Source organism: Haematobia irritans, chromosome 2 (genome assembly GCF_050003625.1).
Source record: "Haematobia irritans isolate KBUSLIRL chromosome 2, ASM5000362v1, whole genome shotgun sequence".
NCBI lineage: Eukaryota > Metazoa > Arthropoda > Insecta > Diptera > Muscidae > Haematobia > Haematobia irritans.
Window position 1 is genome coordinate 163,666,175 of NC_134398.1, and position 17,099 is coordinate 163,683,273.

Genomic DNA, 17,099 nt, shown 5'->3' on the forward strand with positions numbered 1-17,099 from the left:
CATTTCAAATGGAGTGCAAACAAACTGCTGATGAGTTCTCTCTATTGCAGTGATGATGATGATGATGGTGATGGTGAGAATTAAGCTACTAACCTGCCAAGATAATTTCATACTGGTAGAGTCCACAACACTGGCATTGATAAGTTCTATAACATCACCGGATAGTAAACTGGCACGAGCTTCACTCAAATCCAAGCCACTATTAAAGTATTTCTAAACAATCATAATAAAAGAGAAAGAAAACAAAATTAATAGAAAAAATCCCATAAACTGAAGGTATCGACATCCCCCATTCCCATCCCTTTTAACCACTTACCGTTCCCACAGCTATTGGCTCCGACATAGGTGAAGGCAATGATAGGCCATGTGAGTTTTCGGCTCTAATCAAGAAAAAATAATTAATGCCCGGCAATAAACCCACTTGGGTGTAGGTGGTATTTTGTACACGCGTGGCCACTTGAGTCCAACCATCTGTTTCGTTTTTGGCAAACATTTCCACAACATAACCCACCAGACTAGAGGCACCCACTTTATTACTGCGTGTCCATGACAAACTAATTGAATCTTCGGTTTTATCCACCACCTGAGGTTTTCCAGGTGGTCCAGGATATGTAGATAGCTCTGGTGCCCTAAAGAATTTTATATTGGGATTGGTGGGGGAATCCAAACGTAAGTAACCACTCCATGAAGATTTGCCATTACGATTGCTGGCCACACAGGTATACAAGCCTTCATCCTCACTCTTTACCAGATCGACAACAGTCAAAGAACCCGATTCGGACATATTTCTTCTTTCATGTTCATTAACATCTACGGGTATACCATTTAGATACCATTGCACCTGTGGTATGGGTGAGCCCAAAGTACGACAGGGTAGAGTAACAAAAGATTTTACTGGCAAAGTTTGATTAACAGGTCCTTGTTCTATAACTGGAGGGGGTAATTCGAATTGTGTATCGACTGTGACTACAGTACGACTGCTAACACTACCCACAGCATTAAGACCATTACAGACCACTACTTTGCCACTATCCTCTCGAGCAAAACGAAATATGGAAAGTACAGATCTACCCTCAGGTGTGACAGTAACCTCCATTTTTCCATCTTTATAGCCAGGAAATAGTAGTGAACTATTTCCTTCCAAAGACCAATAGACAGTAGGTTTGGGATATCCAGTAGCTTGACATTCGAAAATAACTTCATCTCCAACTTCGACCAATTGATTTTTGGGCCGAATAGAGAATTTAGGAGGAGCTAAAGGGCGAGAAGAGAAAATATTCATTACTGCGCATTTCTTTAGAGGCCTTTGAGTGGTTACACTTACCATGAACTATTAGGGTACCAGTTGCTGTAATCGATCCAACGGCATTATCTGCCTCACAGGTATATTCACCCATATCTTCCAAAGTGATGTCATCCAATTTTAAGCTACGATCTTCGAGGACAGTTACACGACCTGAAATATAGAGGAAGGAAATTTATTGAAAATTTCTCGATAAAGAAACAAATTTATACCTAGAGGAGCTCTTTAAATAAATAACAAATTTATATGGTCTGTATGATTTAATTTAATTCTATTTTTGTTCTCTTTTTTAATCAAAAGATCTCTTACTATGACCTCAATATATACTTTTTGAATATTTTGTATATTTGTGACAGGTTTTGTTTGCTTTGATTTTTAATTGAGACTTTCAGCCCGAGTAGAAAAACCTTTGACTTTCCCAAAGTTTGTTTTCTAATTCAAAATACTCATAATTGCTGAAAACCACAGACGATGAAGCTTTGCTTAATTAATTTGATTTCCATTAGCCAAGAAGGAAACAGAATTGAAATGTTGATGGCCATAAGCAAGGAGAAGCAGAGAATGTGGTGAGGTGGTAGCAGAGAGAGAGAGAGGGAAAACCACATTACCAAAAATTTATATCACTCAACTGTCGAAATGTATCATTGCATTTTCTGAATGCCATAGAAAGCCACATATTTTTGGGGGAAAATGTAAACTCTCATACTCACATATGCCCCCTACGCATACACACACTCCGACACACACACACATTGGTAGCAACTGATACAATTCTCTCACTCCTGTGTTTTGTATTTAAGTTATAATTCACTCGAAAACCCAAAAAGTAATTTTCATTTAGCAAATCAAACTAAACTAACAAACTTTTTGAGTAAACACACACACATACCTCTACATACAAAGTGAAGAGCAAAAATAACATAACATGACATCTATATTGAAAACCAAAATGGAATCCCTTTTTCCTATTCCCTTGAAAGGGGAATTTTGTAGATCTCTCTGCTCTCTCTCTCTTTCCCTCTAGTGGTCTTTCGGAATTGGTAGTATTATCACTAGTATGAAATGCTGCAGGTATCATAGATGACCGCTTACAGTGTTATGTGGTTTCCGGCTAATTGACAATAAGAGAAGGGTTAAACAAACAGCAAGCGACCACAAACGTTTAAATACGGAAGAGTAGGGAATTAAACTCCATCAATGAGAAGGCGGGAGTTACAACCATATGGCAATCAACAAACAAACAAGCCAACCAACCTGTACACATATGAAACAAAGTTAAAATCAACAACAACATAAAAGCCAATTTGATGTTTTTAAAACCAAACCGAACAGGAGGACGACAAATGTCGAAGGCCAACCATGAATCAGTCGTTGCTCGTTTGGTTGATAACACTACCCCCCAATGGCCACATTTAGTAAGGAAGTCCGTTTTTTCTGTGCTATCGCTATAGTTAGTTTTTGCCCTCTCCCCCCACCACCAATGATGGTTAAGCTTATTCACAAATGAGTACTTGGTTAAAATGGAACTTACGCAAAGGCATATTGCCACCCGAGGCAGTACGGCGCCACAGGACATCCGGCAATGGATCACCACCGATACGGCATTGGAATATCACCGATGTACCCACAACAGATGTTTGATTTTGGGGTCCACGTATTAAAAATGGTCGAGCTGCAATGAGAAGAGAAGAAGAAGGAGTATGAAAAACAAAAATAAAACATCAATAAATTTCCCATAAAATATAAATTAGATTAAATGAACGAATAAATTGTCAAAGCAACTGGTAGCTGGACCAATACTTACTGTGGACCTTAAGGAAAGCCGTAGATGATTCTCGTGTTCCTACAACATTTTTAACAACACATTGATATCGTCCATCATCAGATTGTCGTACATCCTGTATTGCTAGATTACCACCATCAACAATGCGTATACGTTTATTGCCTATTAGGTTTAGTGTTTGGCCATTTTTACGCCATGACACCTGAGGTTCAGGTGAACCTCTTGGTGGTCCACATTCCATTAAGGCTACTTCACCTTGGGCAACACGGGTGTTTTGAGGCTCCAAACGGAATTCATCACGCAGAACTGAAATTGAAGTAATATGTGAGAAATTTAAAAATCTTTAGAGAGCAGGTATATTTAAAAATGTTCACAACTTTATGATACAATACAACCAAAAATAACAATAATCTATATAATAAAATTATCCCTAAAAAATTTATTATTTTTTATGAAAATAATGTTTGAATTTTTATCAAATGCAATACAGTATAACTTGATTTGTTTTAATATTTTTGTTGAAGCAATTTTTGTTTTTATGTTAATTTAAACACCCAGCAAAAAAAAAGCGTAGCCAAAAATTTAGTCAAAATGTCCTTTTTGGACCCTGAAGTGGTGCAAAATTTAACGAAATGAATTAAACATGGGCTTGCGGGTGGACGAATGTCCACCATTTCAACCGCCGTTACACTGAATTTGCATCACATGTTAAGGTGTCATCCGATTTCATACTTTTGGATGTGAATTAAAAAAATTTGATATTTTGTCAAATAAGTTATTTTTATAATTTGTAATGATTTTTAATGTAGTATAACGCTTGTCTGCAATGTTTGTTTTTAACCTATTTGAGACAAAAATTTCAAAAAAGTTTAAATTACATTAAAAACATAAAATTAACGAGTTATAACAACTTGAATCAAAACAACATCCTCTGTAGTGAAAATAAAGAACATCTTTGGTATAAAATGTATGGAACTGATTTTAAAATTGTACAACTTCCAATTTTTTTTTTTTGCTGGGCATTTATCAATTTCACCAATTCCCTTTTGATAAAAAAAATAAATGTACTTTAGTTTAAATCATTTAACATTAACGTCCATTTTCATTTCCATTTTCCGTTGGAGCAAGATTAGATAAGCAAAATCCGTTCGACGGCCTATATATTCACGAGGCAGTTAAGAATTGCAAAAACAAATTTACTACAAATTAACCAGAAACGCAAAAGGAGATACCTTTTGTTCGCAGACAATTAATTTAATTTAACCTTGACCTAACACTAACCCCCATGTTCAAGAAGGTTTGCTAACTACACTAAAAAAATATTTACGTAATATTAAAGATTACGCAACTAAAATTTTAGGATGCGAAATTTACAAAATATTAAGGACAAGTTTCTTTAAAATAATGAAATTTTAACTAAAATAAAGTTTATAATATAATGATAATTTGCTTCATAAATTTTTTTCATTAAATTTAGGACACAAATTTTGTAAATTTGCTTCCCTCCGTTAAAGTCGCATGTCTTTGAACTAAGGCTAATTTTGCTTAAAGTAAAGAAACAGATTTTTGATTTAAAGAAATTGTCCTTAAATTAACTGAAATATTGAAACATTCGATTTAAGACGAAAACACTTCAAATATAGGCTAAGACATATTTTGAGGATTTGGCATCTTTGGTTTAAAGTTTTTTAGGAATTAAGAAAACATTTTTTACTTGGAAGTATCCGTTCTAATTTGGATTTTTAAATTGGCAAATGTCTGTAGGAATTAAGAAAACATTTTTTACTTTGAAGTATCCATTATAATTTGGATTTTTAAATTGGGAAATGTTTGTAGGAATTAAGAAAACATTTTTTACTTTGAAGTATCCGTTATAATGGATTTTTAAACTGGCAGTTGTTTGTACGTAAATAGTTTTATTAATATACCGGGAAAAAGGGAGTGAAAATTCAAAAAATTAAATCTCTACCCTAATTTTAATTTTATTGGTCCTAGATTTAAAGCCAGGTAGGTCGCTCAAAAATTGCTTTATTTTAAAGAAGCCGCATCTTTGGCTCAGAATCAATACCAAAATCCGTTATAATTTGGATTTTTAAACTGGCATTTGTTTGTACGTAAATAGTTTTATTAATATACCGAGAAAAGGGAGTGAAAATTCGAATAATGAAATCTCTAGCCTAATTTTAATTTTATTGGTCCTAGATTTAAAGCCAGTTAAAAAATTCTTTATTTTAAAGAAGCCGCATCTTTGGCTCGGATTCAATACCAACATCCTTAAGGGAAGATCAAAATCTTTGGGTCCAAGTAAACTTTTTTTTAGTGTAACTTTTAATATAGGCTGTTCAAAAGTTAGTTATTAATTAAAATATTTTACTTAAGTGGCAGTTTAATTACGAAGCTTTATAAAATCGACCTAAAATGTATTTAAATTAAATTTTAATTTATTTTAACTTCATTTAAATTATTTTCTCTAAATATAAGCTCAGACTTCTCTCTATCTCTTTCTCTTAATAACATATTGACAAAATTTTTGGACAGAAATAAAATTTTAACATAATTTTCTGTGTAAATAAAATTTTAACATAATTTTCTGTGTAAATAAAATTTTGACAAAATTTTCTATACAAATAAATTTCTTTCTGTAGAAATTAGAGGTGTGCGCCTGAGTGAAATTTCACTCACACTCACGCTCATTCACGCACGATTCACGATAATTCAAGGTAACAAAATTCATGAATAGAATGTAGTTCGACAGCTAAATCAATTTCAGTTAACATACGAGTACGAGTAAGAATTAATTCTTGATTTTTTTCGTGAGCGTGATTTTGCAGAAATATTATTAGTAAAAAGAACATTTCTAAAATTTTGACAACATATGATTTTTTCATTTAGTAGATTTTGGTAAAAATTTGCTCCAAATTTTGGTAGATTTGCTCCAAATTTTGGTAGATTTTTTTTTGGCTCAAGTGGCAACCGTGATACGTGCAATAGACACGAGTTCCAAAGATGTTGTATATTCAAACTATTTTCTCAAAAGACTATAAAACTTAATTTCATACAAAGGTTTTAATACCATAAAATAAAATAAATGTCTAACTATAACACAAGTGATATAAAAACCCATCGCTAAACGAGATTTCTGGTACTCGAGAAATTTATCAAATATATGCTACTATTTTCAATAACACATCCCCCCATATATTTTAATTACTTTTTCCAATGAAATTCTTCATTGTAATCCGTATTATACTTACATGCAACTTGCAATGTAGCATTGCGTGACCTCGCCACACCAAATTCATTTTTGGCCTGACACCAGTAAGTGCCAGCATCACTCTCACGTCTCGAATGGATAACCTGTAATAATAAAAGCAAATAAAAATTAAAACATTAAACGACCAAGATAGACAATAAAATCAAAACAGTTATAAAATACCAAAATATTTTAAGCATTTGCTTACATACAAGAAAAGAAAAACAATCAAGATGGAGCCCATCCGCAACAACAACCCTTTAGTATTTAAAATCAAGCAACCTTACATCAAACAACTGACACGTGTCGTATTTATTGAGCTTATCACAAAATGAAAATCTCTTTCGGTATTGGATCAAACAATTTTGACCATAAAAATCTCAAAACGACAAGCAAATTAATTTTTAAAGAATTTTAATTAAAACTGGTATGCTTGAAAAATTCATTCAACAATTAAGGAGTGATGGAAGCATATAACTTCTAACAATGAAAATAGAACAAGGTCCAATGATGTTTATCATAACCACTAAAGTATCTGAAGGGTCCCAAATGAGAATTGAGTTGTAAAAATTTTTAAGTAAAATATAACAGAAGTTTCTTTAATTGTCAATGAAAATTTAATATAAATATATCAAAGCAAAAAATTATGGATATTCTATCGCAATATGTAATAATTAATATATATTTTGCTTTATACACCTGGCTAACGTTCAAATGCAAACAAATCATAAAGGAAACGGAAATTCATTCATTCGACAAATGTTGGTAATCTGGGCTTTATATTTTTGTTAAATGTTTGTGTAAGTGTATGAAAGAGAAAATTGCAGAATCATTTAACAGAAATTAACAGAGGCGACAAAAAAATGTTTAGCAAAATAAAAACTAAAGCCTATATATGTATATTTCATTCGCACACACATAAGCCCATTCATACAACCATTTAGGAAATTTCTGTCATGTGTAAATAATTTGTGGCCGACATTCTGTGTCTGCTTGTTTTGTTTTTGCATGTGCGTTTGTCCTTTATCCTTTTTTTTTCTTTCACAAATAAAAATATTTATAAATATAAACGGAATATAATTGCAATTTGCATATTTTATATGTAAGTTATGTGAACAGTGTGAGTGTTCACACAACTGGCTAAAAACATCTGTTAGCGATGAACATTTAACAACTTTTCTCAACTTTTTGCAGCTTTTGAGCGAGGCTGATTTTTGTATGGATAACTTGTAAATGGCAATGAAAACGTTTCTTTAAAATTGCAAAACAATGACTAACAATTTTTACTAATTGATATTTTATTAATAAATAATTGTGTAAACAATATAAGAATAAATACGAGCAACACAATCAGAAACAAAAACAATAACAAACAGAATTGTTTGCATATTTTTTAAATGTAAATTTTTACCAAACAAACAAGGACATAGTCAATCATGTGCCCCATAAAAATAAGAAGGCATATTTTGCATGATTTTTATCAGCAACAAGTGGTTAATTAGTAGAATATATAATAATCTTGATCAATTTACATTAATTGATTAAAAATTTAAATCAAATAAATTTATTTAATTTAATTTATAATTAATTTTTATTTTTTTATAATTTATAGAATTTATAATTAATTACACCAGTTTACAAAAAAATGCATGTACACTTGAAGAAAATCAACTTTTCTTATGTATTTTGAGCTGCTGAATTCGAAAAAAATTTAAAAAATTTTTTTATGGAACAGTTTTTGAGATATCCCGTTATTTTTTAATTTTCGCTCTTTTTTTGCTAAGCACAATATATCTCGAGTTAGAAATGTCCGATTATAACGTTGTTGGTACTTAAATGAAAGGTAAAACGATGATGAATAATCTTGTGTAATTGGATCTGCGATAAGTTAGGTGATTCAATATCAATATCAATGCGAAATGTCAAAATTTTCCAAAAAAAAATTGTATTTTACAAAGGACCTTTTCCGCCAGAAAAGTATAAACCATTTAAACAAAAAAAAACTTCTCTTCATGGTCGTATAGACGATACTCTGACGTAAGTAATAAGACTAGAAGAAAATCGACCGAAAATTTACAAAGTTATAGGCAATTGAATGATGTGAAATCATTCAAATATGAGCCACTCACCCACACAAAAATGCATAAGCATTTTTTTCGAATTCAGCAGTTCAAAATACATAAGAAAAGTTGATTTTCATCAAGCGTACATTTTGAGTGTAAACTAGTGTTATTATTCGAGCTATATGGACAATGAAGATTAAGAAACCCAGCAAAAAAATTTGGAAATTCTTCTAAAGGCACAACTTTAAAAGCATTTCTAAAAATGTCCTCCCAAAGTTCTTTTTTTTATTTTAACTGCGCAGGAAGTTATTTTAATAATTTTTTATAAATCTCATTTTTCCTATTTTTAATGGATTAATTTAACTATTTTGTGTTCCCAATACATTAAAAACAGATTAAAAATGGCACCAATTTGGCCGCAAAAAAAAAAAAACGCTGAATCTATTCTAGAAAATATGGGAAAATTTGAAAATATTTCAGGTAAAACGTTCAGACAAGCATTAGAATATATAAAAAATCAGAAAAAAAAATCAAAAGACTTATTTATTTGGAAAAATATCTCAAAATTTTTTAATTCACATCTAAAACACTGGATTTTTATCAGACCACCACTTCCGGATCCATAAAGAACATTTTCACTACTTTTGTGGGAACGCTTTTTTTGCTGGGTAGTGGTATATATAATAAACTAACTATATCAAATTATATTAATTTATTGAAAATTGAAATTAATTATTATTTTCATATTATTGTTGTTGTTTCTTTATTGCAGCTTAAAACCATACATTGACTAAACTACAAGTGTAGCTTAACCAACAGAGGAAAAGAATGTTTGTCAAATTTATTTGGGCAAAGCCCTATAGACTGCAAGATGCTTGGATGGACGCACGTTTCGGAATTACCACATTCCTCATCAGCATCCTCTACTTACAGCAAAACTATCAACCAATTATCAGAAAAAATTCAGGCAGTTTATTAAACCCAACAAAAACCACACTTGAACCCTCCGAAAAAAGGTTTTACATTGATAGCCGGCTTATGCCGAAATAAATTCGAAACAAACATATCTCTTTTCCTATGCCACTGTCAAATCATCGATTTGAATTCACATGGCTGGGTTTATTTTGAGCGTGTCTCCTCTTCTTTTTCCATTTGTTTTGTTTTGTTATTGTTGGTTTTGTTCTTTAAGCATTGTTGTTGTTTTTTATTGCAGCTTAAAACCATACATTGACTAAACTACAAGTGTAGCTTAACCAACAGAGGAAAAGAATTTTTGTTAAATTTATTTGGGCAAAGCCCTATAGACTGCAAGATGGTTGGATGGGTTGGATTATTTAATTTATTAAATTAAAATTTTGTTATTTATGTTTTATAAATTCAATTTCATTTAATTTTAATTAAAAATTAAGTGCACTATAATTTTATGAAATTAATAACACTAAAACGAAATAAATAAATAATACTAAATAGTAGTCATAAACAATTTTAGTCTTATTTAATTTTTTTTAATAAAAAATAAATTAACTTACCTTTAGAAAAAATAAATCACCCGTTGGCATGACAATACGATGAGAACCTGTGTCAGTTTTCAATTCATAGCCATCCTTGAACCATTGTATAGAAGGTGTTGGACTACCTTCAGCCTTACAGTTAAAAGTAAAAGGATCATTTTTAGGTACCACCATATCCATAGGATTTTCAACGATACGAGGATTTTGAGCTAGAATGAGAAAAAACGTAAGGAAAACATTAAAATCAAATACAATGGTGAGGAAAGCAACAACAAAAAACAGGTGTGAAAACAAAGTCTCTTAAATTTTCATTGAAATTTGTTATGGGTATTATATCAACTAGCTCAACATCAGAACTATTTCGTTAGGGATTAAGAAAGGAATCCTCCCTCCTTTGATGTCATTGTCTCGAAAACGATGACCGCCTTTAAATTTTAGTTGAATCACAAAATACCGCCATTAAACGAAGGGATATAGCCCAAGACCATCAAACTGACAATGGTATTAGTTAGTTGATGGTCTCTCTCTCTTCTTTTTTTTTTTAAATTTTCCATAGGTCCTAACCATAGCAGTTAACCTGGTTTAGAGAACATCATAGTAGACCCATCATTAAGGAAAAATAAAGTCAAATCCTATTCTAGCTATAGTGGTGCGTCCTTTCATTTTCCCTTCTTAATAGAACAGCAGCAGGACAAGCCATTGCCTCCTTCTCTAGGTTTAGAATTCCGTTTTCTTTCATTTCGTTACCATTAAAAACCTATTCATTGGTTTTCCTTTCTTATAGAGGGAAATGGAAATTATTGGATTACTTTTTGATATTTATGATAATTTGTTTTTATTTTATAGCTAAAGTAGGAACCACAAGCTGTTCATAGTATTTCAGGAGGCTATTTGCTTGACTGGCCAACATTGAACAGTTTGCCTAAACGACTATTATCTCATGGAGAACAGGTATTCATAGGCCACGAATAAAAGAAGTTGTGGAAAAACCAGACTTCGTTTTTTTTTAGAATCTGCCATTACGATTACCGGGGCAGAACATTATTGAGCGTTCAGCCTCATTTTCTAAGTAAATTTCAGAAAAAAAGGTTCAATTGTGTTTAATCACCGTAAAAGTGATGGTAATGAATGTTAGCTGAAAAAAAACTAGAAGAGATAAATTTTCATTGGTTTTTGCACCTACTCCTGAGAAAAAAAGAACACTCTAGTTTTTTTTTTCTTCCAATAAATCGAAAATTAATTGCAAGGTCTTAATCGCTGCCCCCTGAAGCCTTGGGATAATTTAGTTAAATTGTATATTTCTATACGTAAAGAGGAGTATATATGAAATGAAACTAACTTTTAAATTTTATAACAGCCATGGCGAAAATGTAATTATCACAGGACATTTATTTGGTTTGTAAATTGCATTGCAATGTCCTTTAAAGCCATTAAGTTTCATTCTATGCTTTATCCTTATCATCACCTCTTTCGAGTTTCGTTTTAGTAAGTCCTTTTGCAGTTTCTGATCGTTGTTTCTAGTGATTCTTAAGCGGAAATTAAATTTTTGTTTTGGAGAAAATTTATTGAAAACGGATAAATGAAGCCATCAATTGTTCACTTGCCTAGGAGAGCTTTTACAATGTCATAGTAGCTTTAGCTTTGTCTATTTTCTTTGGCAAAATTTCGTAATTTATTAGACAAAAAGGGAACTAACACAAAGAACAAGAACGAAGGGAACAGTAATAGCTTTAGACCATGGCCAACTCAATGGGTTAGATGTCTCCTAGTAGCCAATGGTAGAGTTGAGAGTGTATGAAAAAAAAAGAAAATTTCGAAAATGGCAGTTTATTAGTTTCAAAGTGACACTTTGTTTTCCGAAATTCGGCTTAAAGACATTTGACAGCAATAGAGATTAGTTTATCGCAAGGATATCGTAATGAAGTTTCCATTGAGTAAATAGAAATTTACGAACTCATTAAGATTCGATATTTAAAAGGAAGCAAGTGTATATGGTCACTGGATATTCCAGTTGGAAAATTCTTAAAGTAAGATACCATTCAAAATTATTTTCCCACAAAATGACCTTGCAGGTGGAAGCAATATTAATTGTCCAAACGAAAATTTTAATTAAATTAAGCAAAAATATTGCAAATTAATATTTGCATTAAAAAATATTTCCAAAAAATATTAAAAATATAGTTGAAAAAATTTAGTTGGAAATAATTAATTTTTGTATTGAGACACTTTTGCATTCACACAAAAAAAATTTTTTTTGAATCAATCACGAAATTAATTGATCCAATTAATTTTTTAATTGAAATATCTTCAATCACAGAAATGATAGTATCAATTAAAAAATTAATTGACAGTCAATTAAAAAATTAATTGATACTTGTTTACGCCAAATACCATGTCTGGCCACCCTTTTTGTTCGTCAAATCTTCGAATCTTTCTGTACTAACAATTTTAACATATTATGATTCTCTCACAGACTTAATTCTGTTTTCTACATTTTTATTCTCTCTTCTGAACTTATACTTGTCATCTAATGTGGTTGATTTTAATAAAACACTTGAATATTGTCATCAGTCAAATAAACATTGTTTTTTCTGGTAAGCATCTTCCTCCTAGTATTGGAATTCTTTCACGAAATAAAGAAAACCAGTCCATTCGAAATTCTAATTCACTTGTGTTTTTTCACAATTTTCTATTTTTCTGTTCACAACTGTGGGAGAAAATATTTCCACTTCTGGAATTATTTTTGACTCACGGCAAAGGCTAAAACCATATTTCCCTCTGATCCAGATCGAATTTGATGAAAACATTGGTCCTCAACGAACCGGATTCTGTTTTTTCTGGGAGATTCCATACTACATCATACATTATACATACCTTCAAACTATCCATATTATTGTTCTAAAGGTGAGTTTATGTTTTGCTTATTTTACTGATTGACAATAGTGCAAGTTTTCAAATTCGTGTCATTTTCCGAAATTGAATAAATTTTCTTCACACACAATGTGAAGGTATTAAGTCTTTATTTTTCTTAATTATCTTGTATAAATTATCCGATTTTCGACACTGTTTTGGTGGAGGACGGCTGATTTTATTTATTCTTAATTTCTCACGAACAGCACAAGAGTTTTTATACAAAATAAAATTTCATTAATTTTATTGTGCTAACTTCTATTACTTTACCAGTCGGATTAGTGTGTTTTCTTCGCTTTCCCACTTGTTATTTCATTACCATATTCTCAGTGAAGTTCTTTTCTATAAACCACTCTCTTCTTTATTAATACTCATTTTGTTATTGGTTTGCCATCGCACATTTTCTGGTAAATATCATCCATACATAAGAGGATATTCCATTCTCCCGCTCCTCCTCTCCCCTCAGTGAGATTACCTTTTACATTTTTGTTTTATTTTGTATTCCGCCCCTGACATTATTCGTAATCCAATACACCCGTTACCTTCCCCACCTATGCATGACACGAATCCATTGTATTAGGCAATACTGTTGTTGTTTTTTTTTACAACCTATAATAAGATATTCTTTGCTGAAGTCACATACATATTGTGTTTTTTATTTCTCCGTACTGAGTGCAATTATTAGTTAAGAGTATGCTTTGAGTGATAATCATACAATCTTTTATTTACTCACTCATTACTCTCTTTACATGCGCTCTTATAAACAAGTACCCTACAATTATTCCGTTTGCATGATCGTTAGCTACGAGGTTTGTGTACATTATATACTATACTGGGAGATTTAATAATTCTGAAACTTGTTTTTTATTATTTGTATTCACCCTACGTTTGATTGAATTCGATTCTATCATTTTAATTCGGGAGTATTGTTGTTCATACATGACGGGAACGACATTGAATTCGGCTATATTCGATGTTTATTTTGAATGAGGGCAAATTATTTTCGCCTTTTCTAGGATTGGAAACTTATTCATTTCACCCTACAGACCGGTCGAGTCGACTTGTTGTATAACGTGCGCTTCTATTTAGCATTTATTTATTCATTAAATATATATTAATAAAATAGCGTATTGTGTACTTTGAACTTGTTTGGAAATTTGAACAATTTGTCTCTAGTAGAACAGTTTAGTCTTGTGCCCTTTGCTTAGTAAATTGTTTTGAGTTTGGGTGAGTGAGGAATTCTTGCATTTTTATAATTGGGAATTAAGTAGATTGCGCCGATTAACAAAAAATGTCATTGGACTTATTTATTCGTTTGGCCGATCGTCTTGTTGAATTCAACGCCGATGTTGGTGATAACAATATTCCTCTTTCCTCACATGATCTTCTCAAAATTCACATTGACGAATTGAAGGGGTTATGGGTGGAAGTCAAATCCATGTATGATAAGTATTTGTCCGAAAGAGAATCGGAGGTGGATGAAGATGAGGAGGAGATTGATAAGGGTGAAGAGGGTCAGAAAGCCACGGAACTAGAGAATCTACGGGCCAAGTATAGAAGTACATACATCACTTATTGTAATTGTATGGCAAAATTGAATCAACTATGTCAGGAAATCGTACATTCGAATAATTCGGGAAAGGCTTCCCGACTCCCAGACACCCAGGGCAACCCTAATGCCCCAGAATCTTCTTCTCAAAATCGGAATATTATTTCTGATCCTACTTCTAAATGTCCACTCCCTACTATCACGGAATCAACACCTACTACGGATCTAGATATTAATTCGAATTATTCATTCCATCTACCACCATGTGATATGGAAACTTTTGACGGGGATTATATGTCCTGGCCTACCTTTAGAGATCTGTTTACGGCAGTTTATATTCGGAATTCGGGACTCAGTCCGGTTGAGCGGCTATTTCATCTCAACCAGAAGACTCGTGGTGAGGCGCGTGACATTGTTCAAAGGTGTCCACTGACCAATCAAGGATTTCAAATGGCGTGGAAAAATCTGTGCGCAAGATATGAGAATCGACGAATATTGGTAAATGGGCAATTAAAGGTTTTATTCAGTCTTCCACATATACAAACAGAGTCCGCCAACGCAATTAAACAGTTGCAGCGGGATGTTAATTCATGTATTTCTTCATTGGAATTATACGAGATCGATGTTCGAAGCTGGGATCCTTTATTTGTTTTCATGTGTTCCAGTCGTCTTCCTAATTCAACACTGACTTTATGGGAACAAGGTCTTTCTGACAAGACAGACATTCCTTCGTGGACAGCTTTGGATGCTTTCCTAACCAACCGTTTCCGTACTTTGGAGTCAGTGTCAGAGATGAACAGTCAGCCGAAAATATTTGTTCATGAATCTAAACAGTCCAATTCCTCATCTAAGAACACGAATCGCCTGAAATCTTTTCACTCTAAAGTATCGGCTCCGAAATGTCCTTTATGTCCATCGGATTTCCACATAATTCGAAAGTGTCCTACGTTTATCGCAATGGATGTAAATAAACGAATTGCTGAAATCAAGAGGCAAGGACTTTGCCTCAATTGTTTTTCCAAGACTCACTGCGTCAAGAATTGTTCTAGCCAATATTGTTGTTTCGTGTGTCGAAAACGACATAATACTATGCTACACCAAGATCCGATTAACTTAGGTAATCATTCGCCCCTGGTAGAAAAATCAACTTTGGATGCTAGTTCGGCGGCTTTCTCACCTCGACCTGCACAGTCCTCAAGTTCCGGAGATAGTGTTATACAGAATTGTTTCGCATCACATTCTAGCGGTATTTTGTTGGGAACTGCTTTGGTGAATGTGCCGCACAACGGAGTGACATATCGAGCTCGTGTGCTACTTGACTCTGGTTCCGAAGGAACGTTTGTTTCGGAGAAGTTTTTCCATTCTCTTGGTCTTCCATATAAGTACACGAATGCTCGCATTTCAGGCCTGAACAATTCGACTGCTGCTGCGGTTCGAAAAAAATGTTGTGTGGTCGTTTCCTCCCGTTTCGATAATTCCAACGATTTTTCATTGCAGGCATATGTGGTTCCACATCTGTCGGGTAATCTTCCATCCCATTCTTTCGAAGCGTCCACTTTTTCCGACCTTCCTCAGATTCCATTTGCCGATCCACAATTTTATAAAAGCGCTATAATTGACATATTAATTGGTAGCGACTATATTCCATCAATTATGCGTTTGGGTGTGATTCGTGGGGTCTGTGGAACTCTGATAGCTCAGGAAACCATTTTTGGATGGATCCTTAGCGGTCCCATTCCAAATAGTTCTCGACCTACATCTTATAGTGTCGTTTCCAATTTCTGCGAGGTCTCGTTGGACCATGTTATTTCTCGGTTTTGGGAGGTGGAAAATCTTCCAAGGAAGAAATTCATTTCGCCGACTGATAAATTTTGCGAGGATTTGTTTGCATCTACGACAAAGCGGGATATGAATGGGAGATATATTGTTCGTCTTCCTTTTAAGGAAGGGTTTCCTCATGACACTTCGTTAGGCCAATCGAGATCGAACGCAATGGCACAATTCCTCCGAAATGAAAGGCGGCTAACCAAGGATCCATATTTAAAACAAGAATATGATTCCGTTGTGCAAGAGTATGTGAAGCTTGACCATATGTCTATGGTTTCACAACAACCATTTTCTGATGCACCTACCCACTATTATCTTCCACACCACGCCGTAGTTAAACCCGAAAGGTTAACAACTAAGGTTCGGGTGGTGTTCAATGCATCGTCTCCGTCATCCAATGGGTTGAGTCTAAATGATGTTTTGTATGCGGGTCCAGTATTACAAAATGACTTGACGATTCTTATTCTTAAGTGGCGTTTCTTCCGCTTCGTCTTTAACGCGGACATACAGAAGATGTACCGTCAGATCCTTGTTCATTCCGATCACACTCCATACCAAAGGATTCTATTCCGACGAGATCCTACTGCGGTAATTCAGGATTATGAGCTGAAGACTGTCACTTTCGGCGTAAATTGTGCTCCATACCTTGCTATTCGCACATTACTCCAACTAGCAGATGATGTTCAATCAATATATCCGGCGGCGAGCCGAATCCTCAGGAATTATATGTATGTGGATGATGCCCTTGTAGGTGCACATTCAGTTTCCGAAGCAATCCATTCCAAGAATGAACTCATATCCGCTCTAAGCTCGGCTGGATTCTCCTTGCGAAAATGGACGTCGAATTCGAAAGATATATTAGCAGACTTACCAGCAGATCATCTATTATGTGAAGACTTT

The 17,099-nt window shown here is 33.4% G+C and overlaps 1 protein-coding gene across 1 annotated transcript in view; it reads right to left on the reverse strand.

Moving 5' to 3' along the window:
- The window catches only part of robo2 (roundabout 2), a 130,432-nt gene that overhangs the window by 26,565 nt on the left and 86,768 nt on the right, over positions 1-17,099 (reverse strand). Inside the window, exons 2-8 of the mRNA XM_075296779.1 lie at positions 9,932-10,122; positions 6,341-6,443; positions 3,108-3,392; positions 2,835-2,975; positions 1,325-1,456; positions 317-1,254; positions 94-213 (exon numbers count right to left, since the gene is read on the reverse strand). Of these exons, the coding sequence (XP_075152894.1) occupies positions 94-213; positions 317-1,254; positions 1,325-1,456; positions 2,835-2,975; positions 3,108-3,392; positions 6,341-6,443; positions 9,932-10,122 (1,910 nt within the window). The remainder of the gene's footprint in view (positions 1-93; positions 214-316; positions 1,255-1,324; positions 1,457-2,834; positions 2,976-3,107; positions 3,393-6,340; positions 6,444-9,931; positions 10,123-17,099) is intronic.